This window comes from Trichoplax adhaerens, genomic scaffold, assembly GCF_000150275.1.
Source record: "Trichoplax adhaerens TRIADscaffold_4 genomic scaffold, whole genome shotgun sequence".
NCBI lineage: Eukaryota > Metazoa > Placozoa > Uniplacotomia > Trichoplacea > Trichoplacidae > Trichoplax > Trichoplax adhaerens.
The window spans coordinates 280,275-305,555 of NW_002060946.1; the positions used below are offsets into that span (position 1 = coordinate 280,275).

The 25,281-nt window shown below is 34.5% G+C and overlaps 3 protein-coding genes across 3 annotated transcripts; 2 read left to right on the forward strand and 1 right to left on the reverse strand.

Annotated features, from left to right (window-relative positions):
• Positions 1-4,670: 4,670 nt before the first annotated feature.
• TRIADDRAFT_24298 (uncharacterized protein) lies at positions 4,671-7,800 on the forward strand (the record flags this gene model as incomplete). The annotated part of the gene is made up of 13 exons (XM_002111271.1): positions 4,671-4,847; positions 4,961-5,088; positions 5,236-5,338; positions 5,461-5,598; positions 6,011-6,102; positions 6,191-6,266; positions 6,350-6,490; positions 6,637-6,686; positions 6,775-6,832; positions 6,970-7,092; positions 7,218-7,352; positions 7,443-7,568; positions 7,696-7,800. 13 exons carry the CDS (start codon positions 4,671-4,673, stop codon positions 7,798-7,800), a joined length of 1,452 nt encoding a protein of 483 aa, XP_002111307.1.
• A 1,200-nt stretch (positions 7,801-9,000) lies between these two features.
• On the reverse strand, positions 9,001-11,248 carry TRIADDRAFT_23664 (uncharacterized protein; the record flags this gene model as incomplete). The annotated part of the gene is made up of 4 exons (XM_002111731.1): positions 9,001-9,221; positions 9,297-9,561; positions 10,134-10,262; positions 11,165-11,248. 4 exons carry the CDS (start codon positions 11,246-11,248, stop codon positions 9,001-9,003), a joined length of 699 nt encoding a protein of 232 aa, XP_002111767.1.
• Positions 11,249-14,867: 3,619 nt separating this feature from the next.
• On the forward strand, positions 14,868-24,259 carry TRIADDRAFT_24346 (uncharacterized protein; the record flags this gene model as incomplete). Its single annotated transcript, XM_002111272.1, has 27 exons — positions 14,868-14,984; positions 16,125-16,230; positions 16,392-16,445; positions 16,535-16,679; positions 16,874-17,030; positions 17,132-17,357; positions 17,459-17,566; positions 17,699-17,811; positions 17,932-18,063; positions 18,162-18,295; positions 18,376-18,457; positions 18,545-18,685; positions 18,761-18,970; positions 19,040-19,186; positions 19,264-19,361; positions 19,475-19,561; positions 19,679-19,793; positions 20,042-20,095; positions 20,176-20,333; positions 20,436-20,742; positions 20,864-21,010; positions 21,059-21,250; positions 21,369-21,654; positions 21,874-21,957; positions 22,050-22,331; positions 22,416-23,851; positions 24,023-24,259. Coding segments are annotated over 27 exons (5,355 nt in total), but the record flags the coding sequence as incomplete, so codon positions are not given.
• Between the last annotated feature and the right edge of the window lie 1,022 nt (positions 24,260-25,281).

Genomic DNA, 25,281 nt, shown 5'->3' on the forward strand with positions numbered 1-25,281 from the left:
CTAGTGCACAATCGTTCTTGCGTAGGCAATACGTAGACAAAGGGTATATGGGACAATTGCAAAGTCCAAACGTTTGGACTGTAATTAAAAGACAAGTAAAGTAGTAAAGACGAGTCCGAGTCTTATGACCATCACATGGGATCAATTGATAGGTGGTATCTCGATCGCTTGCCGATGTAATCGATCAAGTAGTGACATGAATTGATATGATGAGCTCAGCTATTAAAGCACTAGTTCACGGGCGAAGCGAGCTTTCTCTACCCGTTGAAAGCTGTTCATTCGTGTTTAGCAATAGTGGTGCACTAACGAGTTCTTCGAAGTAACCAAGGGATTTACTTTCAATTTGGCTACGATTTTTACGTCAATAGATCCATACAAGCTTGTAAGGTTTATGTAAAAGTCAAGGGGTAATCGTGGTCTATTGAAATGGTCAAGAAATTCTAAGCAGCTTCATGAGTGTGTAGCAGATTCATGTACTGTACAGTAAGTAATCGGTATATTAGTTAGAATCTTCATTTTGGTTTGCAAATAGATCGATAGCTCATTACGAAATGTAGGTAAGCTAAAACTTGCCACGTGTACAAGTTGGAGACAGTATTGTAAAGGGAAGTTAGCTAGGCAATGCCTACAGTTTTGCTGATATCACGAAAGGAGTAGAAATTATCAGTTTATGGATCATCTCTCAATTATAGCAGCAAGGAAAAGATAGTGGCCACTTTCATGTTATTTTAATGATGCCTTCGTAGTTCATTATGCACTGCGCGTAGGCTTGAAATTGTCAACAGACAAGTACTGTACTGAATGCCTATCCTCTTCTCATAGATAATTGAGTGTATTTTTCAGACATTGTCTACCTTTTACCTACTCTCCTCTATTCTATAAAGTATCGTTAAGCAATCTTGAAGGCAATGTTGGGATATACTGGGTCTCAGGCCTGCATTTTGCTGACGAGCGTATATACAGTACAATCGATCAAGAGGCGGTAGAAACCCAATCCATCGTTGAGCCATTGCTCACCGATTGGCTCGTCTATGGTATATCGATCGATAGAACCGCACTTTTGCTGTCCATTTCTGATTCAATTGAACAATTCAACAGTACACTAAGTTATTTTTACACTAATTATATTATCAATAGTAGCTGATTCGATGGCTAACTTGTAGTTGATGTCATTATAAGAAGCTCCAAGCAAGCCTAAACTTTATCTACAGTCACGAATGTTATCGTTATGATAAGATGGCAAGTAGACAGTAAGTTGATATGATGAAATCAGTGCATCACCTACCTTGACTTCCTAACATCACAACCTTGGGCTCCATGACAGTTAAAGCCATGCCTATTTACGCTCTCCTTCGAAGAAAGATTCTTCTTGTCAAGACTTTCACAGCTTTCAACTTGTTATCACACTTGATAGCTTATTTTGCAACGACAAGGCCTAGCTTGAAATGAAAAAGTGCCGATGATGGAGACTACACTCACTATAATGATGTCTTGTACTTTATTCATGCAGTGTAGACCATAGTAAAGCATGCAGTGTATTATCATTCGATTAAACTACCGTAAAACAACCTATCGAATGATGGCATCGCATTCAAAATGGAAATGGAGGCAAGCGATGATGAATTTTTCGACTCTTTTCCACAGTCTTGGCCTGATATTCAGAAATAAATTTAAACTTTTGCAAACCTCATACTACAAGAGTAGATAGTCTACAACAGTCTTTCTTGCCTTATAGGTTATTATGGAGGAGTTGCTATTGGAAACCTATCCTGGTCCAGTCTTGAGTTGCGTCCAATGGTCAAGGCTTGAATTCATACTGTACACTATTCATACTGACTACTGTATGGGGATTTACCTATTTCACCATCTGAAATCCCTATGCAACTATTCTTTTCAGCTCGAGCTCTCATACTTTGCTCTATACGACACACTACCTTATCCTACAGTATATTAAGGCATTCCTGTCACTAGCCCACTCTACGTGACCGCAATAGTGGCAATAGACAAATCGATCGATGATGCATAATCATTTATACATAAATAAATAGAAATACTCTAGGATAAAGGCGGTGATGATGTCATGGAGTCGAAAATTCTTTCTTATTCCGCACCGGTATTTACTGTGCAAGTGCATCGATCAATCGCATTCTCGATTTGCTGCACAGGTACATCGATCACAATCAATCCAATCAGTATTCTCCATTTGCTGTACAACTGTATTAATCACAATCAATCAATCGTATTCGCGATTTGCTGCACAGGTACATCGATCACAATCAATCCAATCAGTCAGTATTCTCCATTTGCTTTACATGTGCATCGATCAATCGAACCAGTATTCTCCATTTGCTGTACAAGTGCATCGATCACAATCAATCAATCGTATTCGCGATTTGCTGTACAGATGCATCGATCACAATCAATCCAACCAGTATTCTCCATTTGCTGTACAGTACAAGTGCATCGATCACAATCAATCAATCGTATTCGCGATTTGCTGTACAGATGCATCGATCACAATCAATCCAACCAGTATTCTCCATTTGCTGTACAAGTGCATCGATCACAATCAATCAATCCCATTCTCGATTTGCTATACAGTACAAGTGCATCGATCACAATCAATCTAACCAATATTCTCCATTTGCTGTACAAGTGCATCGATCGCTACAATTTTTGAGTAGGAATCTCCGTTCAGGCTGGGAATGCAGCCATCCATGTGAATGGATTTCTATTGCTAAATTGCCGAAAGCTACAACTTAGCTGAAATCGGACAGCATAAGCTGGCGTGAGACGCACTATCGAGCCTGGACAGACTAGTGGATACTCTCACAACAGTAGCTCAATAAATCCTCTTACAATTTAGTAATCCATGACTGTACTGTACTGTATACAGATTAATCAATCTTGGTGAATTAAGTTGTCAGTCTAACAATCATAAAGATGACTAAAATCTTTCTGGTAGACGTGTATTGAATAATTAATTAATCCATGATTATGTACACTGCCAGTTCATCGTCCGATCCACTGCACAGTGCACAAGAATGAGCTAAGGGATCAGGCTTAGACCTGAGAAAGGCCCGGTTTATAAACACTAAACTAAAATTAGACCTCGTCTTTCCACTCCACACTGAAATACTTCACAACTAACTCACCATTTTACTCCATGACTGAATAGTACTGTCATCAACCGCTAGAAGAAGATTTCAAGTGGTCATAGAGCAGCACACCTGAGGCATGATGAGCTAAGCGATCAAACTTAAAAGGTGCAAAACTAAAAGTCAAGATTCGATCTGGTCTCCCCACACTAGTAGACAGTAGTTCAAGCATTGTTCATCAGTACAGTACAAGTATATCGATTGCCTTGAGCTAAACAATCAGACTTGAGGGGATATAAACAAGAAAATACCAAGTTTAATTCGATTTGATCTTTCAATTCTACTTGAATATATGGTTTATATGGAAAATTGCTCAACGGGCCATGGCAACATTGACCAGTTAGCTCTGTTTAGACTGAACATGCGTACACTATCGCTAAAAGTTTACTGTATTAGGTTACCATAGCGACCATGCACAGTAAAGTAAAATAGGACAAGAGAAGTGTAAAAAAGACTTGGATTCAAATTCTTCTTCTATAGTCTACACTATAAGCAAGGGTTATGCTTTCAACCTAATATCACCGGGTGGGGAGAGTTGTACTGTAGATATGTGCGCCTTATTTTATTATCAAACCACAGCAGAATTTGATCTAGTGTTGAAATAAGTACTCGACTGAATATTACCATATTAGCGCTTTGCTTAGTGTTCTAGTCAAGAGTGACAAGTCGATGGTTCTCTTATTCCGATACATTTTAAAATAAAACAATCTTCTTTCTTGACATTGGACATTTTTATCCCTAATCGATATTCACTACAACGACAGCCTAATTGAAAGTGACACCATAACCACCGTAGGCCTTCGTTAAATAATATTCGATCAACTTTACCACAAGTCTCATCAATCTATCTCCAAAATGGTAACATCAAACGAAATTCAATTATTAAAAATTATAAACCAATTCCATTTCAGTTCAATATATTATTCTATTCTTGACAGAAGAAATAGTTTTACGAGCACAACTGGAAACTATCCTAGCGTAGTAAAATACTATATAGATACAGTGTATATACAGTACTTACTAAAATTTTATAATTATTCATCGAAGCGGTTATCATTATTTCGGATTATAGTATTTAGTGCGTTGACTACTATCTACTATGCACTAGACAGCAATTATTGATATGAATCCTTTATATTCCAATGGTGCCAATGATGCCATAGTTAGTCGCTGTTTATGAATATTAACCAATTTAATTTTAACTGTCACTTTAAAGTAATAGGATTGTGTTGTGTATTAAATGTCTATCCTCAGATCTAATATGCAGTATTTGATCGCGGTTATTATTCTAAAATGGAAATCACTCGTAATTAAAACGCTGTAGTGTAAAATTTAGTTGTGTGTAAAATTAGTCTCCATCAAATACTGTTAGATGGTATTTATTACATTGTAAAATTAGATAAGATCTTACTCATATTGGGACATTATACTCAAAGTAACCGCAGTACAATCATGTTTCCATAGGCTTCAATACGACGAGCTGGTTATATGAAAAATTTTCAACCGGCAAAAATGCAAGAACGCGCTCATAAACAAGACGAATTACGAAATGATTTAGCAGTGAGAATGCAGAGAGAACGCATGTTACAGGCGAACTTAGAAAGTGAAGAACGAGTTGAAACGAAACGGTTTATCAGACAAGTGCAGAAAGAAGAAGAAGAAAGACATATGGCTCAAGCCTTATATGAGGTAGATATACAAGTTTTACTATTATGGCCCTTGTAGGAGAGGAGCCAATCTTATATTAAGATATTACATATAGCACGTTTAATAAAAATAATTGAATGTTGTTACATTAAAAGGCTGAGGAGCAGAAAAGGATACGCTTTGAACTTGCTGAGCAGGAAGAGCGGCTAGCCAAAGAGTTAGAACGTCGTAAAGCTGAAAGAATGCGCTTAGAGAAACTTCGACAACAAATTCGCGAAAATAGGTTTGTAGTTAACTATTATGTCAACTGTAAAGAAAAATCATACTGATTAATAAATTGCTGCCCAAAAGTTTTACCTCCTGCGAGTAGTCGCACGAACAATATACACTCCATGCTAATCATAAATTTTTATTACTTAACCTAACATAGCCCGGAACTACGAGAATTAGAAAGTAGACTTAAGGCTGCCTATATGAATCGTGAGAGAGCGGCTCAGATAGCCGAAAAGAAGGCTAGATCATTAGATAAGCAGGTCAGATAGTGTTAAATAATTGTAAACAGTGGAAAGTTTTTGATCAAAAAAATTTTATTATCTGAAATAAGACAATCATATTATTATTTACATGTATGATATCAATTTGTTGACGTTTCCAGAAAGATCAAGATGAGATCGCTAAAATGATTCAAGAAGAGATTCTCCGAGCGGAAGAAGTTGAAAAGCAGTTGGAAGAAAATAAAGCTAAGCAAAAAGTTCAATACAAGGCACAAATTCAACAACAACTTGATGAAAGGGTGAGTTGTTATTCTTGATTAAATCGTAAAGTATGGTCTATTTAATCCATGTAACGATCTATACCTTAATATTGATTGCTAGTAGCCTCTACTACACTATTTTATCGTGCGTGCACTCGGTCTTAAATCTTGTCATCTATAGCCTACCAGTAAAGCCTATGTATATTTCTTTATTCATATAGAAAACGTATTCCAAGATAGTAACGCTAAATATGTTAACATACTTAAATTACTAGATAAAATTGTATTCAGTTTTGAATTTGAGTTTATTTCTTGCGAAGTATTATATTAATTAAGGCTATAAATAGGGCAATTAATTTGTGTTAATGATTGCTGATATATAGCTTAATTGACACTCTGTGATGCCTCTTTCCTTTCAAATCGATTTCATTGAATTATCAAATTATTATAGGAAGAACTAAGAAAACAGGCGTATGAAGAGTTTCTTAAGGAAAAACTTATGATAGACGAAATTGTACGCAAAATTTACGAAGAAGATGAAAGGTAACCATGCAATCCAAATCTAAATCGTAATGGGTACTATTTTAAAAATTTTATAACCAACTTTGAAAATAATTACTGCACTATTTAGAGAAAAGCAATTACGCTTTGAGAAACAACGTGCTACGCAAAGGTACATTGAGGATTTCAAAACGCAGCGTGAAGAGGTATCATACATGTCATATTTATATGAAAATATTGAACGTAGCGACTCTCATTACAATTAATTACTTCCCATGATGGTTTTTAGTGGAAGCAACAAGAAACTCAACGCATGGAAGAGGAAAATCAAAAGATTTTACGATATGCTAAGCAGCAAACGGAAAGGGAAGAAGAGCGAATGGAAAAGAGGCGACAGGAAGATCAAGCAAAAGCTGAGCTACAAGATAAAGTAAGTTTTCGTTATATTATGTAGTTATTGTTTCGAAAGATAGATTTTGTTACACGATATATTCTTCTGGCAGATTTAGTTTCATCTTTAGTATACATAAACTCATTATTACGTTGCTTCTGTCGATACCTTTGTATGGAATATAGCTTGCTACAGAAATGAAGAGAAAGCAGGAGGCTGTAGAAGAACTAGAAAGGTAATCATTTAGAGAATGCAATAAATTTTTAATTATGAAATTGCTGTCCAATATGGTTTCTTAAATTATGATCAATTGCTATCGATAGAATTCGTGAAGACTTATACTTGGAAGAACAGGAAGAGAAAGAAAGGCAAAAAGAAATGGTATCTATCTATTTATCTAGTTATATCCTTATCTAGTTTCTGTAAAATTTATCGAAATTGGCACGTTTGAATTTCTTTAAAATTGACATATATTTTCAGTTGTATGTAATCTATTAATTAAAATTTCAATCGTATAGGTTGAGATAGAGAAACGTATAAGACAGCGTCTAGCATTGCAGAAAACTTACGAGATTCAATTGCAAGATAAAGAAATGCGCAAAATTAAAGAAAAGGAAGAAGAGGAAGCTTTCAGATATCAAGTTAGTGCTTTAATCTTTATTTCATAAAATAAGATTAAGTGAACTCATCATACGCTCCATGTCATTATCCCTGATATTTTTTTAGTCGATTCATTAATTATGTTAACATATTCATTGCATTTTAGATGTTGGCCAAATTTGCAGCTGATGACAAGCTGGAACAAATCGGTGCGCAAAAGCGTCGCATGAAGCAGCAAGAACATAAACGTGCTGTCGAGAAATTGATTGATGAACGAAGAGCTAAAAGAGAGCTTGAAAGAGTGCGTAATTGCGAAATCTTATCTATTTTTAACGTCTACAATTATCCACCATTCGAAGTACTAACTTTGCATTCTGTTTGGCATAACTAGCAAGCTGAACTTAAATCTAAAGAAGAAGAAAAAGAAATGGAGAAGTTCAGACAACAAATTATTGAAGATGAAAGGCAGAAGCTGCTTCGTGAGCATGCTTCAAAGTTGTTGGGATATTTGCCAAAGGTAAGCAATTCACCCTTATTAATTAGAAAAAGGCTAATTATGTGTACGAATAAAGTGTACTATACTTCGAATAATGAGTAATGCAGATTTTAATCATCTTAATCTGAATTTATGATTATAATCTTAGGGTGTACTACGCAGTGAAAACGATTTAGATTTTTTCGACAATGACTTCCGAACTGAATATGCAAGGCAAAATGTAGATCCTTTTGCTAGTGAAGATTTCTCTTAGATCAGATAGACGTAACACTATCTGGAAATAGCACCTGCAACAAGTGATAAAATCTCTGTCAATTTCGCTTTATGGAAAAGTAATGTATTTATGATATTCTTTGTTAAATAACAACCATGTTGTACGACTTTCGTAACGATTTATAATGCTACAACCACTTTAAACTGTACCGCTGATTGATTTCGAGGCTTTATCATTGAAGGTAAATAATGATGCTAATGTATAAATACCACGTTCTTAAAATTTGTTACAGTATATAGCGCACTTTCATTACTTCATTTGATTTCAGATCAACTATTATAAAAAATGTGCGACAGCTAATGGCAGATTTCCATTTGTACTTTCGTCAATTCAAAACTACACCATAAGCTGATTTCTTTCTTATTCCAGTTTTAGTTGCATCGTACACGCAGATCTTATTCTATGGTAGTCTATTCAGTTTTGAACATATTAACGCTAACCAATAAAAGTGAGGTGCTATGTTAAATTATAGCCATCTCTTTAATTTTAGACATTATAGTAAGTTCAAAGGATAAGATTTGTAATTTCTTGCTTAAGATCTGTGGAAACAATGCTTGATAGGTTTATAATTATCCGAGTAACTGATAATGCTCATCTTTAAATGCTTGTTGATGAGTCAATCGTGATGAAATATTTTAGTAAATGCTACTAATTCGGACGCTTGTTAATATAGCATTTAAAGTAAATGATCAATAAATAGGAATCAATATTGTTATCAATATATGAGATGATACAAAGTACTGATATGATTGCATGAACATTTAATACCGACATCAGTGATATCTATATAGATCTACGAATCCTTTAGAGACTAATTTACTTTATTTCCAATGAGATACTTTATATTGCACCATCCAATAACTATAATTGCTCAATCAAATATAGGTTTATGTACGTGTTTACCTCTCATTTGGGATTGTACTTTTGCCTAGTTTGTTATTGAGGATTATACATATTAAATATGTATCTTGTAGTAAGTCTCATTTATTGATAGATCTTTTATTAAATAATAGATCAACGCTGAACAACCTTATACAGTATGATAGAGTAGTAGGAATAGTATTCAAAGTTATCCTTTATCGATGGTGATGCTCCTTCTTAACATGTCGAAATTTAGCGAGTTGGTCGTGACAAGCCAGTAAAATAGGAGTGTAGATGTGATAACTCGTTTTGCACGTGTTATATTTTTGACAGTTTGGTAATATCCATTACACAATCCGTTCCTGGATATGGCGGAAGATCCATTTGGTATTTGTTTTGTAAAGTGTTTGGAACAAAGCGTCCTCCAAGGTAATGAACTCGACCATTGAAATATCTAGCACATAACTTAGGTGCTGTCAAGGAAATCAACATATCAGGCTGAATACCATTTGGGTCTCCACGTTCTACATCCCATCCTACTCATATGAAAGTAAGATACCAAATTATCCAATGCTAAAGAACAGAGTCAATTATTAAAATTGAAGTATTCGAACCTGAAGGTACATCAACAGAACAGATAGGTAATCGCGATTCCTTTAATTTACTTAACACATCATCGAAAGGAGGTCTTGGACTACCTTTAAAACTAAATCCAAATAATGCATCGACAATTAAATCATACTTTGCTTCTAAGTCAGTCACCGCAGATAATTGGGTTCCATCAAGGAATTCAATTTCCATTTTTTGACATTGTGTAACAAGGTTGTTGAATAATGTTTTATTGGGTCGTTTTGGATAGTATATTGTTGGTCGAAAACCCTATGACGGAATTATAATTAGAAATCTTTACAATACCTTGAGAGTGCATAAAAATTGATGACTTTTCTCTGTAGAGAGAAGAATGAATTTGTTTCAGATTAAAATCTGAAACCTACGATCTGCTTGGATTGCTTTATCATTGATAATTATCATATTCAGAAAATCTTGATATAGTATGTACTTGTTAATCGATCTTTTATGCGAAATATTCTGAAATGGATGTTATAGGTATCTATAGTTTAGTATTTCTAGCAAGCACAGTAATACTGTGGCGTTTTTTCTAGTAACGCGTGCTTTTTATTTAGATAATGTAAGCATTCACTTTTAACGCGCTAAAACCATAAGGCTACAGTTACTACTACAATTACACTACGATACTTTGGGCAATGAAATCAGTTTCTGACGTGCACGTTGATATGCTTACTTATTTAAGAGTTCGCTTTCGCAAGTACGAATAGTAGGGACGTAACATTCATAGGCTGCTAATTAAGTCAGGGAATTCAAATATAGCTATGATTGATTCTAGCGATGCTTACTCATGTTATGCGGTATAATATCATTATTACACTTACAAATAATAAGAGATGTCTTGCAGCTACTAAGCCATCACCTCCGTTGTTGCCTGGTCCACAGCAGACTAGAACATTTCCGGCTTTGTAAGTTTTACCAACAGCAACAGCTACACTAAGTCCAGCCACTTCCTATCAAAGTTGAAGAGGTTGCAAAGTTATATACCAAAGTAAAAGAATACAACCTGCTCATTTGAACGTACGGACATTCGTTAACATTTTATAACTGGTGCTGGTACGTCTTATACTGTACGATATTAGTTAACAGATTTAGAGAGTAAGTCACAATAATATCGCTCTGTTTAATAAGTATATCAATTTATAATAGGCCCAGGTGAAACTAGATCTAAGTAAGCTATGCATTAGTGCGATTGAGCATGATGGTTAAATTAAAGAATGAATCGTTCACCTACAATGCGTATAATGATTTAGCAATGTTTATCAAGCAGATTAGTTTGTTGGCTTCGATACTATAGGTCTGAGCAAGCTATAGTACATAGCGGTGTTGTAGCAAACCAGCAACCTACGATTTGGAGTAGCATTTGCCTACCGATTTTGATTGTAAATCACAATATAGCGAGGTGTATTAAGCACATTAGTTTGTTGGCCTCAACGTAACAAACATTTCAATTCATTTAAGGTCTGAGCGAGCTATAGAGTACTGTTCATGATGATTGATACAACAGTCAATGAATAACTTACAATCTTGCATAACATTTATCTACCGATTGCAGTTGCAAACAACAATAATATATAGCAATGCTCCTCCTGTACAGTCCATACGTATGATTGTAATGATATATTATTAAGTACGTCAATTTGTAGTAGTATTTGCATATGGATGATGGTGAATAAGCAAAAGCTATATTACTATTGAACGACAAGGTACTATGACAACAATTTAAGATTAATCTGTATTTGTATCTATTCTATTTCAAGCGTTTCAATAAAACAGGTAGTTTGCAGCAATTACAAATGCTATCCATGATCTAGCTGATCGATGATGAGATCAGTAAATCAAAGTGAGAAATTACCATCAACTGATCCACGCTGAATTTGTAGTCATTAAATAGCTCTATATCGACATTTTGTGCTTCTTCTTGTGTTAGTAGTTTCATTGTGCGTTGCAAGCGTAGACAAAATAATGGTGATTTAATCGTAGAACCAATGAATATATTGAAAAGTGTCAATTTGGGCATAGTACCAAATCGGTAAATGTTCTAATGTCGTCTTGGTAGTAGGGACCGGCTACTGCACATACTGTAGTACACTAAGTATAGTGTACAGTACAGTCAGTGCTTGAATTTTTCCTACTGTACCTGTCCCTTTGCTTGGTTTTATATTCTTGACTGTACTGTCCAGCCGTAGTATAGTATGTAAGCAAGTATGGGTGACACTACTTTTGATGGCAATTCAGTTTATAATTATAATGATTGGTATACCTGTAGCAAAAATAGTGTCATGTACGTATTGACAGCATGAAATGAATCACCTCTTGTCCCTCCTTATTTTGTTGTATTGCTCACCTTTTGCAGCACTGTACTTAATAAGTAGTCCATATCCTAATGCAAATAAATATCATAGACACTTATCATCCAGTCTAGTAGACTGAGCTAATGCAGGTGGTTACACAAACACCCTTTATATTATACTTGACTTTATACGCACACCACAGAAATAATAGACAGGGCTTTACTGTTTCGTGTCATTAATGCTACTCGTTGCTAGTCTACACTGTACAGTATACGATCGTGTACTTACACTAGTTTTTTACTACACATCTATGTTATCATCATAATCATGTTCTGCAGTTATCCTCCTACTTGTACATATAAACTTGAATTAGTTTATAATTTATTTAGCAAATCATGACTTTCGTTATTCACCCTGACGTTGCCCTCGAACTTAATTCTACTGTACAGTACTGTACAATGTGATCTGCTTTCTTCGATATGCTTGAATAGTATCAAAATTAATGACGCTTATACGACAAGTAAAACGCCTCTAAAATACCATTCACTATTAAAACCATGCATTTGCCATCCATTGAATTTTTGGTACAACTTGATGCAAAAATTGCACTATCGAATGGAAGGCATCACGTTGTATCTAGTACAGTATAGTACAACCATTGGAATGCTACTGTTGTAGCTGTAGTAATACTGTACATTACTTTAGCGTAAAAAGTGTGACTACAAGTCCATGGCCAATCGATGGACTGTGATATTTTTAAAAGAGAATTTCTCTTCCAAATCACTCGCCTAACATTCTCTGTCTGCTTCTTCTACTTGTACAGTCTGGCGGGTAGAATGGGCCTTTTTCTACAGCTAAGCCACAATAATACCACTGTTATTCAACATCGTCATTAAAGTATTCTACCACAGTCAAAAATGATAGAAGCAAGTGCGCCATTAGCGATTGCAATTTACAGCCTTGCCTGTCTGTCCACGTAGCCATAGTTTGACTACGGTACCGTAGTCAAACACTATACAGTAGAGTAGCTGTGTGTTGACCACCTGCAGGCTAGACACTGCAATCACTATCGAGGTAGCCCGCCCTGCCCACTCTCAATGATCTTCCGTTAAGTATACATACAGATATACCGATGGACGTTTGTACCCTCTCCCAGTATACCGTTGTAGAAGACGATAGCAGTCGTTGAAGTAGACCCAGTCGAGGTCAAATCAGCACGGCAAACTCGTCCAAGCTGTGCGTGTAGGGGTGATAATGAAAGCAGCCTTGTCAAGGCACCGAATCATCGCCGCATTAAATTAAACAACGACTACAATTCTGAACTTGGTATGCAAGCACAAGTTCGCTTGAAATAGCTTTGAGTGGTCGGTATTTGTTAGCAATCGGACATGACGACTGAACAACTGTATACCAAAGTAAGTACAGGGCGTGTATTTTTCTATCGTTGTAATTTCTTGATCGTGTCTTGCTCATGTTGATTAATACCAATCAGTCATCACTTCTAGCGATTGTACCTCTACTGAAAGGGATCGCATGAAAACATAGATACAGTAGTTACTTGATGGTGATGATTTCAATATTTTATCGTCGATACTTGATCCATGTTTAGTACCAGAGTGATTTTGTACTACTGTAGTTTGAAATCGATAAAAGTTTGCAATGAGAATTCAATCAGTGGATACAGTATTTCAACAAGTAATTTGAATGTTTCAATGCTATTGATCAAGTGGACAGGATACTGTAGTCTTACTGTATTGACGATCGAAATTTACGGTCAACGGCAGTAATTGGAGCCTTCTCATTAAAATCATACTACGACTACATTGTCAATAGACTCCAATTCAATACTACGTTGACATTGAAACATGGTTACTGACATCCTTTTGGATGCTGTTAAAACACACTTTTGGGGGAGGGCTACCAAATTTCTATCGAGGTGTTATACCAACAGGTATTTTGCATTTAGACTACATGTCCGTACAGTTAGATAAAGACCGAAGCTGCCCTACATAAATTGAAACTTTCTATTTTCATTATTTATACTGTACCATACTCGCTTGGAGATTAGGTTAGATGGAAACTGCCGTCAGGCTAAAAATTCAATAAATATTCTGTAGCGCTAAACGATGACTACGACAAATCAGTTTAGTCGACGATCGTACCGTCTAGACCTGACTACCGTCCATAACCGAAATAGATGCCAATCCCTTTTACTCTAGGTTTGGAAAACCTTTCATTAACTGATTTTATTATTATACAGATCTTAGGACATGGTTAATCTTCAGTTACTTTGGCGCCCACTCAATTTCTAGTTAATATAGATAGATTAAACATGTCTGCTGATCACTGGTGCGATAAGTAACGACAGTAATTACTGTATGTCGACCGTATCAAGTCCATGCAGAAGCATGCGATGAATATTCAGTAGACGGCAGTATTATGCAAACAAAGTCATGTCATCAATTGGATCATTACTATCGCCAGTCTATTTCAACTGGCATAAATAGAACACACTGCAATAAATCATATCAATCCAATCTTCCTACCTATTACTGAGATTCATATTTAGCCGGCATATTATAATCGCTCTTTATGCTTTATTCTACGATCAGGCACATGCCAGTCCATTGAGTGAGCAATACATAAACGCCTTGAATCACACTGCCTGACCATATTGCATAATTGAAAGACCATATATGCACCATAATTTGGGGATGCTTTTGATACTGTAGCATTATACGCTTAGCGCTGACCGGAAGGTATATAGTAAGGAGACAAGAGTCGCTATAGTAACGCCTGTAGTATGCAGTCGCTACGCAGTGACTCTCTACTTTACCACAGTTACACAACATGGTGGAGAATGATAGAGGCTAAATATCGCCAACCTGTTGTTTAAAAATACATGTTATAACGTTGATAGCAAGTCGTAAAATGAGAACAAATTAATCAGGGTGTACACTGAAATTCAATGACTGAACCAAGGTTTAAGTACAGTAGACTGTATTCAATATACTATGATGGCATGACAGGGATTCTAGTAGGCGATGGCTTTGTTAACAAATAATTTAGTAGCAGCATTTTCACCAACTTCTACAATATAAAGGGATGATTCGAATAGGTAGAATTCAATGGAAAGACTAGTAAAATCAATAATAGAAATGTTCGTCTATAACCATAGAAATATCCCGATCTAGCTGCTGTTGTAATATTGGATGCAATACTTGTAATAAACAAATGATAATTATCTCTCATTAATTTTAGGGAACAGGGGTATGGATTCCAGACAAAGACATAGTCTGGCGTGCTGGAATTGTTGTCGGCCCCATTAAGGATAACAAATTACGAGTATTTTTAGACAATGGTTCGGTAAGTACTTTAGCTGTGCACTATTTCTTCCTATTAAAGTACACCTAAGACTACCAGTAGAATACTCAAATACTGTACTTTGTGTACTCTTCCACTAAATTCATTGTGCTAGATATCTTTAAATCTCGATAAGAAATATCGAAAGTAGATACATGTAATTAACAGATATCATCTGTACGTACTAGCTTAAAGAAATTCTACGCAATTGAATGCTTAGTTCTTATTAAATATTGATATTGTTTTACGTAGATGAGCTTAGTTTTCTCACGTTGTTAGTTAGTAAATATTGTATTAGGATAGAAATGTAGCGAGGAGAGTAATTAAATTCATCATCCTAACACCATGATTTTTCTAGGAGTGAAATCATTTGACTTATTATGATTATCAACTGCTCTAGAAAATACACAATTAGTAACAATGTGTACATTTCGCTATTATTGATCAATTATAGCTACGATATATATTTTTACTCTTAATTTCAAAAGTATGAGAACAATTAATCTATTGATGATAATAGTAGCATTACATTTCTGTCCTGGAATGCATCACTAATGCTCTAAGATTTCTTGTTTTTATATCGTTTTTGGACCTGATTTTATAATACTAAATAGTATGTATTAGTAGTGTTGAGAAACTTAGGTACAGTCTCAGCATCTATAATGTAGCTTTGTTTTAGTATAAATTATTTACATGAATTTTTAGATAAATGAATATCTAAAACATTGATATGAATAGACAAATATACAGAACGGCATACCGTCATATTAGGTACTGGCTATTGTGATGCCCAAAAAATAAGCAGCCACGCCTCTATCATCGTAATTACCATGTAGTAGTACATTTTACAATAACTAATAATATTTTTTAGATGACCTTGTGATACCCATCATAATCCCTTTATATTGAAGTTTACAAGATGTAGTCATTATATTTAATGACTTTACTGTAATTCAGTCATTAGCATTAAAATGATTCAAATTCTGCAATTGATGGTGTTTTGAATGGTGTATCATTAATAGCTGACTGAAAGCAAAGTACCGTAGTCGATTTGATGTAAATAAGTACAATTAACTATACTGTATTTACGTGTAGATTTATTCTGAGATATGACAAATATAAAATGCTTATTAATTCACATCCAATATACAGAGTAAGACCGTAGATGTTAAAAAACCTGAAGATCTGCCTCCTTTGCGAAATCCTGACATCTTGATTGGTGCTGATGACTTGACATCGCTTAGTTATTTACACGAGCCAGCAGGTACTCAATGTCTAGTAACTATCATATCTAACTACACTTTACAAGATTAATGAATTGCATACTTCGTTATGTCGAGTAGACGGTCATTATTACCAACTCAGCTTTTTTTGGAAATAATTTAAAACAACTATCGTTAATAATTTCATATCAATTTTTTTCAGTTTTATACAATCTGCAATATCGTTTCCTCAACACAACAATATATACCTACTGTGGTTAGTATCTTGTTGTTAGTAAAATGGCAATCGATGAATCTATTTGCCGTAGCTCACCCATCGCTAAGATTGATCGATTTATTATTTAGGTATCGTCTTAGTAGCCATAAATCCGTATGAATCATTACCAATATACGGAGAGGATTTTATCATGCAGTATCGCGGTCAAACTATGGGCGAACTAGATCCTCATATCTTTGCTGTTGCTGAAGATGCTTTTAGCGCAATGACAAGGTCAGCAACCGTGAGCAGGAAAATGCATATCTCAATCTATAAATGAATCACCGTCGAAGCAGTTTTATTTATACGTTAGATTTGAAAGCACCTCTAGATGGTGCTCACTATTTACAACGATAATTTACCTTTACAGCGTCTATCTCTAACATCTTCTGTGATCTCTAATTTTACGTAATTATTCGGTATTGCAGGGATAACGAAAATCAAAGTGTTATTATTAGTGGAGAATCTGGTGCTGGTAAAACGGTTAGTGCTAGGTTTACAATGAGATATTTGGCTGCTGTCGGTGGATCATCGAGTGAAACGCAGGTCGAAAGGAAAGTCTTAGCATCAAATCCTATTATGGAGGTAAGAAAGTATTAAGAGAGTTCTAGAATTGATGGTTTTCAATTTAAAAAAAATTTTGATGACATCTGTACTATATTAACTAATATCATTATTTTCTTTAGTCCTTCGGCAATGCAAAGACGACGCGAAACGATAATAGTAGCAGATTTGGAAAATTTATAGAAATCAATTTTGATAAAAATCAAGGGATTACTGGAGCCAATATGAGAACCTATTTGTTGGAGAAGTCTAGAGTTGTTTACCAAGCTGAACAGGAAAGAAATTATCATATTTTCTATCAGCTTTGCGAGTCACGCCAATTACCGTATCTAGAAGAATTAAGTTTAGGTTGGTTAATAGATGCGATGATGGCATAAATTTTACAATAAGATTTTATTGTCTCCTTGTAACTCTGCATTCATTATAATTTTAATATTCTTTCTTCGTAGAAAATGCAATGGATTTCTATTACACCCAACAAGGCGGTAATCCTGTTGTTGACACTATAGACGACAAAGATAGTCTACAATCCACTATAGACGCTTTTGAAATTCTTGGTTAGAAAATTCAGTGTTTTATCTTCAATGCTGATATTCTTTACTTACTTCGTTTAATTATTAAATTAAAAAACTTAAAGTGAGCCACGAAAGCATCGAATGTCAAATTAATAAAGTATTTATTCACAATAGGTGTAACCTCAGAACATCAACGCGTTATTTTTCGTTCAGTTGCTGCTGTCCTGCATCTGGGAAATGTCAAATTTGTGACGTTAGATGATGAGCCGGATGAATGTTTTATAATGGTAGGGGGTGATACGTTATTACAGTTAATATCGTAATTTACAAATTACCATAGACTAACAGAAGTACTGTAATAAGAGAATAAAATCCGAATCGGCATTTTTTCTGCATTTGTCTAACAGGATGACGATCCAAGTTTAGCGAATGTTGTGGAATTATTAGGTATTAATTTTCCGCAACTACAGAAATGGTTATGTAATAGAAAAATTTCTACGATGCATGAGATAATCACTAAACCATTAACCCCGAAACAGGTAGATTCAATATGAGAATAATTATATTTTTGTACCTAAATTTAAATTTAATAAGTTAAAATACCCTAAATACAACACATTTTTATTGATTATTGAAGGCTGCTACAGCTCGTGATGGATTAGCAAAACTTATCTATTCGAAGTTATTTGACTGGATTGTCCAAACTGTTAACGAAGTTCTAGCTGCGACCGTGAAAGCGAATTCGTTTATAGGTGTACTGGATATATACGGGTATAAAAATAAATCGATCTTCTTTACAATCATCCTTTCAATTTTATATTATGTAACATGATGTAATATTTTTGCCATAGCTTCGAATTTTTTGAATGGAACAGCTTTGAACAATTTTGCATCAATTTCGCAAACGAGAAACTTCAACAGCAATTCTGTATGGTAAGCTTAGTATTATGATAATGGTAGCATTTTTAATTATTGCTTATTTAACTGTTAATAACTCTTCCATGTTGATTTCATTCCTAGCACGTTTTCAAATTAGAACAAGAAGAATATATAAAAGAAGAGATAGAATGGACTTTTATTGACTTTTATGACAATCAACCTTGTATTGACCTAGTTGAAGGAAAAATGGGAATTATTGCGTTATTAGATGAAGAATGCAAGGTTAGTAATTTACCAATATTAATTAAATATCTATTTTCAATATTCATTAGTTCTATTCTGACCTTTCATTTACAGGTACAAGGAACTGATAAAAACTGGATTCAGAAGTTATATAACAATTTCGGCAATAAAAAGCATGACTATTTCAGCAAGCCTAGGACTTCACAATCTTCCTTTATCGTTCATCATTTTTGCGGCAATGTTACATATGAATGTTATGGATTTATAGAAAAAAATAAAGATGTTATTTTTGAAGAATACCTATCAATTTTAAGAGCGAGTGAGGTATGATAAGTGAAGTTTTTATTTTATAACATTTAATTTTTATGACTAAATCTTTATTTGCAATGTAAGTTTGAAATTGTAGCCGAAATGTTCCACGAAGCAACTGAAGAAAGATCACGTGGTTCTACTTCAAGTGGTTCTCGTATTCGTTCTTCTTCGGCTGGCAGATTACGTTTAGGAAATGAAAAGAAAAGACTTAAAACTGTTGGCTCACAGGTTCTTCGCTATGCTATGTTAACACTGATGTGAACTCGTCAGATTCTAAACTTGATTACAATTTCTGATTCTAATAGTTTATTGGCTCAGTTGGTCAGCTAATGACGACATTAAACAACACCAAGCCTCATTACGTCCGTACGATAAAGCCTAATGAACGAAAAGCTCCATTTACGTAAGCTGTAGAAAAGTATCATGCACACAGATGTGAACTACAATCATGATGAGATATACGACACTCTCTATAAAAAATAGCTTATTCAGGAGTTATGATAAACTTTGCTTTAGGTTTGAGCCGACGTTATCGGTTCAGCAGTTGCGAGCTTGTGGTATTATAGAAACTATCAAAATCAGCGCAGCTGGGTTCCCATCAAGGTAGAAACAACGTTTCTAATTAACCTACGTTATATGTCTTTATAGACTTATCCAGTATGTCGACTGTATATATATCTGTATTTTAATTAAATATCAATGTACTAAATTGAAATTTAGGTGGACCTATATGGACTTCTATACGCGCTATCGAGTTCTTGCAAAGCTATCTAGCGATATCGATCGAAATGATTTAAAGGGCACTTGTTCCAATATAGTAAAGAGTTATATTTCGGTAAGAAACGTCATTTGGTTCGCTTGTCCTGAAATAATTCTTAAGAAATAAGCTAATATCAGCCTGCCCACCTTTTTCGTAAAAATTTAGCGTACGTTGGCAAATCTAGCTGATTTGTAGTTGTTAACATACATTATTAGATTGTTTGAGTTTTCAAGACATAGAAATAGGCAGATAATTATTAAATTGTAGTATTTAATTGGCTTCCGAAGCTACCGATTATGATATGCTCGTATTTCACTATATAGGACGCCGATAAAATTCAGCTTGGCAAAACTAAAATTTTCTTTAGACCAGGACAGGTAAAGCTAATTCAAAAATTTCTACAATGTTTGTGCCTCCTTTAAAGATATCTAATAGATCGATATCTGCTATTGAACAGGTCGCCTATTTAGAGAAGTTGCGCAGTGACAAATTAAATCGTACAAGTATCATGATCCAAAAATTTATCAAAGGCTGGCGGCAAAGGAGACGTTATCAACAGTTACGAAACTCAACAATCAAGATCCAATCACTTTACCGTGGCTTATGCGCGCGACGGTCAGCTTTTTTCGATTTCAGACTTGAAAGTATACTTTTTGTGCATGCCTGATAATTAGCGCTTATCGAATTGCTTTTATATAATCTGCCATTTTATCGCAGGTTGCTACTATTTCTATGTCAAACCAAAGCTTCAACTGTTATTCAAAAACGATTTCGAGGATTTCGTGCTCGAAAGGCATATAAGTTGTTACGACAAGTTATCATCCAGATGCAGTGTTTAACAAGGATCAAATTTGCTCGCAAAAAATACGTACACCTACTAAGAAATAAAAAAGCAATTATTATTCAAAGAAACGTGCGTTGTTGGATGGAGAAAGCGAGATATTATCGAACTCTTAAAGCGATCATTTTATTGCAATGCTGTTTAAGGCGGCTAATTGCGAAAAGACAATTAAAGAAATTAAAGGTAGCAGTAAAACTGATATTGCATCAACTTGGTAATAACATACTGTTAACGTAATTGTTTTAAAGTTACCTAACACTGCCATATATTTTGCGCCCTGCCTTAAACATCACCACATAATTAGATCGAAGCTCGTTCTGTTGCTCACCTGCAAGAATTACAGAAGGGTATGGAAAATAAAATTATTTCATTACAGCGCCGTTTAACGGAACAGGTAAGCCGAATCACATTACTAACAATGTTCATTTGCTTTCATAATAATGAATATACTGTTAAATTATACTAGCAAAAAGAAAATGAAGTATTAATCCGTAGCCAGCGGGAAACCGATGATTTAAAAAAACAGTTAACTTCTTTCAGTGAAGTTAAAAGTAGTCTGGCTGCAGCTCTTAAACGTATTGATGTTCTAGAAGCTGAAATAGAATCTGCTAAATCGGAGTTAGAAAATAGTAATAAACGATATGATGATGTCCTGACTGCAGCAGAAGAAACAGAATTAATCATGCAAAAGGTTTCTTATCTTGAATATTAAATTATGTTGTTTATTAGCATCGTAAATGCTTCATATAGGATAATTTTAATTTCTTCATACACTATGTGCACAGGAAATTGATTCAACGAAAGAGAAGCTATCATTAGTAGAAAGTCAACTTAAAGAACAACAGGAAATCGAAACAGAAAATAGTAAGCTAAAGGAAGAATTGCATTTAACTGTGGTTCAACGAGATGAACATAAGACCGAATTAGAGCAGACTAGAGAACACTATCAGCGCCATCTGAAGGATCATGCAAGATTAGAACAGAGATTCGATAATCTACAAGAAGAAATGGAGCTACAGCAAAAGCAACAGCGAGCAATGAATGAAAAGTTTGCGGGTGTAGTTTCCGGGATCGATTTAGATGTTGATGGCTTAGGTATGTAGGAAGAAATTGAAATTAATAACTTTTCCTTTGTGTTAATTCATGATTGGATCATTAAATCAATTATCATATTTATTATACAATTAATTAATCTAGAAGAAGAAACTAGTCAAAGCGCTGAAGGTATATTTTAATAGAACCAATTCTTGCACAATTAACACAAAGTAGGAATTTGCGTACGGACCGTATAACTTGCAAATCTTGATTACATAGGAAATGTTCTGTCCGCGATGAAAATAAAGTACGAAATGGTTAAGAACGAAAGAGACAAATTAGAACAAGAATTGAAGAACCTAGGTAATTATTAGGATATTGGCATTTGTACTTAGATATAAACTGTCATTTGAATAACCACTAACTGATGATAATTAATATTTTAGCGGGTGAAGCTGAAATTCGTGGTAAAACCAGAACTCGTTTACTGAAAAATGAAGTGGAGAGATTATCACAGATGGAGAGACAATATTGGGAACTCGTTACAGTTAATAGTCTGTTACGTCATCACGCTGTAACTGTAGTGGGCAAGTCTGAGAAGGAGATAGCGAAAGATCTAGATAAGGCCTTGGTGGAAAACGAAAAGTTGAAAAAGCAGCTTGCAACTGCAAAAACCGGCCACAATGACCAAGATACCGCGAAGGAAAATATAAAAGATTATAAATACAAAATTGATGGTAGGAAAACATAGCAGAGTTTTATGACCTACAGTAGAAACTGAATTAACTATATTAATACGTTATTTTTTATTGCAATTTTAGATCCACTCCTTGAATATGATGGAGATCTGAATGCACTAATTGGAGCTAATAAATATTTGAGAGCTGCCGTTCGTGATCTTGAACAAAAATCAGAAAATCAGCGAAATAATAACGAAATTGTAGTTGAAAATGAACAAGTAAAAGAAGTAGTTGCCGAGAATGAGGAATTGCGACTTCGTTGCAGTAGTATGGAAGCCAATATAGAATCACTGAAAAGTCAAATTAGGAGGGAGTTCCGAAAGATGGGTAATAGCGATGAAGTATCTAAAAAACGTGCTAGCAGTTTGTTCGCTAGTGGTAGGCAACCACGTATAACTGGACCAAATGCAGGACTTGTTATGAGATCTGTCTCTATTGATAAACCACCAGTCGCTGACGATGTTAACGGTAACGTTAACATTAATGACAGTAATAAAAACGAAGATAAGAATGAAAGTAAAGATGTAACAAGAACTGAAATTGATAAACCAAAATCGAAAGTGAGCAATTCGCACGACACAGTAGATGGAAATATTAAAATTAAACACCGCTCACATGAGAGGAAATGTTGGATTCAATTTCGTCGACAAGATATCGGAAATTTTATCAAGCAGCTTGTACATGCTAAGCCTGATATGATACCAGATGGTATTCCTACATCGCCTGCATTCATAACCTTTATGTGCTTACGTTATGCTGATTATAATAATGACGATCGTAGCATACAAGGTTTACTGACCAACTACATCAATGGTATTAGAGCTGTCATTAAAAAGTCGAAAAGTAACATTAATATGACAATATTTTGGTTAGCCAATACTTGCCGATTAACTCACTTAATCAAGCAATACAGTGGTGATGAATTGGCGGAAGGAGGGGAAGAAAATCAACGTTGGAATTTACAAAATTTTAACTTGGATGACTACTGTCAAGTACTTACTGATTTATCTGTTAGAATTTACCATGAGTTACTCAGAACTGTACATGAAAAGTTGCAAACGATCATCATAAAGGCCATGCTTGAGGCTGAATTAATACCTGATGTTTCACCATCGAAGCAATTCTTTAAGAGTCATCCTAGTAAAGCACAGAGTGGTATTAATGTAACAACTATAACTAAGATCTTAGTTGATCTGTTAACAGTTCTCAAAGAATTCGATATTGACGCGGAAGTGATTAAGCAAGTTTTCAGACAAATCTTTTACTTTATTGCTGCATATATGCTTAATAACATGTTATTAAGAAAAGATATGTGTAACTGGTCCAAAGGAATGCAAATTCGCTATAACATTAGTCAATTAGAGGAATGGTGCCGAGACAATGATTTATCGGAAAGCGGTGCCATAGAATCACTTGAGTATGTAACACAAGCGACACAATTATTGCAAGTTAGCAAGAAGACTAAAGAAGATGTTGATGGAATCTTTGATATGTGTAACAGATTAAACCCGCTACAGGTACTATAAAACAATAAAACGAAAAATTAAGCATAGATGTAATATTTTTATTTACTGTACGATAAATATTATGCTCCTATGATAGTTTGATTACTACAGTATCTTTAATTATATTATATAGTATTCCCAAGCTCTGATTGCAATCGATCGTTTTTTCATATGCCTTTTTAGATCCAGAAAATTCTAACTATGTATATGCCAATAAGCGAATTTGAAGATCGAGTGCCCGCTTCTATAATACAATATGTAGCAGCCCGCGGCGGTACCCAAAACTCAAATTATCGTCTAATGATGGACTTAACTTATATGTTTCCGGTTACATTCTTATTTGCTCAATCTCTTACTAAGCTCGAAGATGTTTTGATTCCAGAAGGATTAAAGCTACAGCAATACCTGACAATACAGTAATTTGATACTATCTTGACAATCAGACCACCACTTTAAGTGCTACTCTTACACCGATGCCATATGATCATAAATCCATGTCATTTTCATTTAGCTAAAGTGGACATTATTTATTCAGAAAATATCGGTAATTTTTGCTTTTTGTCTAGTTATTGTATTTTTTACTAACTGGACCTGTTGATACTTATTCGTATAATATATCAATGATGCACTTCATTAATTTTTTGAAACCATTAGACTGGAGGAAAGTAATTATTCTAGGTAAAATAACTACGGGTAATACGATAAGGAAAATCAAATTTCATGAAGCAGTTTCATATCATGAAATACGAACTATTGATTACTCACGAGCTTATTTTCTTTATTTTCTCATAAGTGTAGTAACTTGTGAAAAGTTGTCGATAAGTTGAAATAGTTATAAGATTAAATGTGAATTGAATGAATGTTAGCTCTTACGTACCGCAGCGAATTGGCTATGAAATGAAATAGCACATATCATTTTATATGGCCGTATTAGAACTGTGTCGTGAAGGCAAAATAAAAATGACCTAGTAGAATTGATTAATTAAAAGATGATTTATGATTCATCTTGTAATTTGGTTCTCAATACTCATAACCTACTCTAAGGGTTACCAAGGTGTAATATAGATCATATATGCTGTATTACATCGTACTGTTATCATGATGTAATGTACGAATATCAATGTAATAGGAAATTAATTAAGAATTTGATTTTTAAAAGCGCCAGCTTGGGACTAGTAACATATAAATTGATTAAGACATTATAGTTTGTTAATAATCTTAACATATTTTGTATAAAATTTGTTTTAATAAATTGTGTAACAGTATTAATGTCAAATTAAACCATAATTAAATACATGTAAAAACGTAGAAATATTCCCTGAGGATGCATGCTTTACTTACTATGAACTTATGATCCATTAATTAATACATTAGCACTTAGCACTACTAGTGGTGTTACATATGCAGTTGATAGCGTTTGCAGCACTCTATGTACCATTACA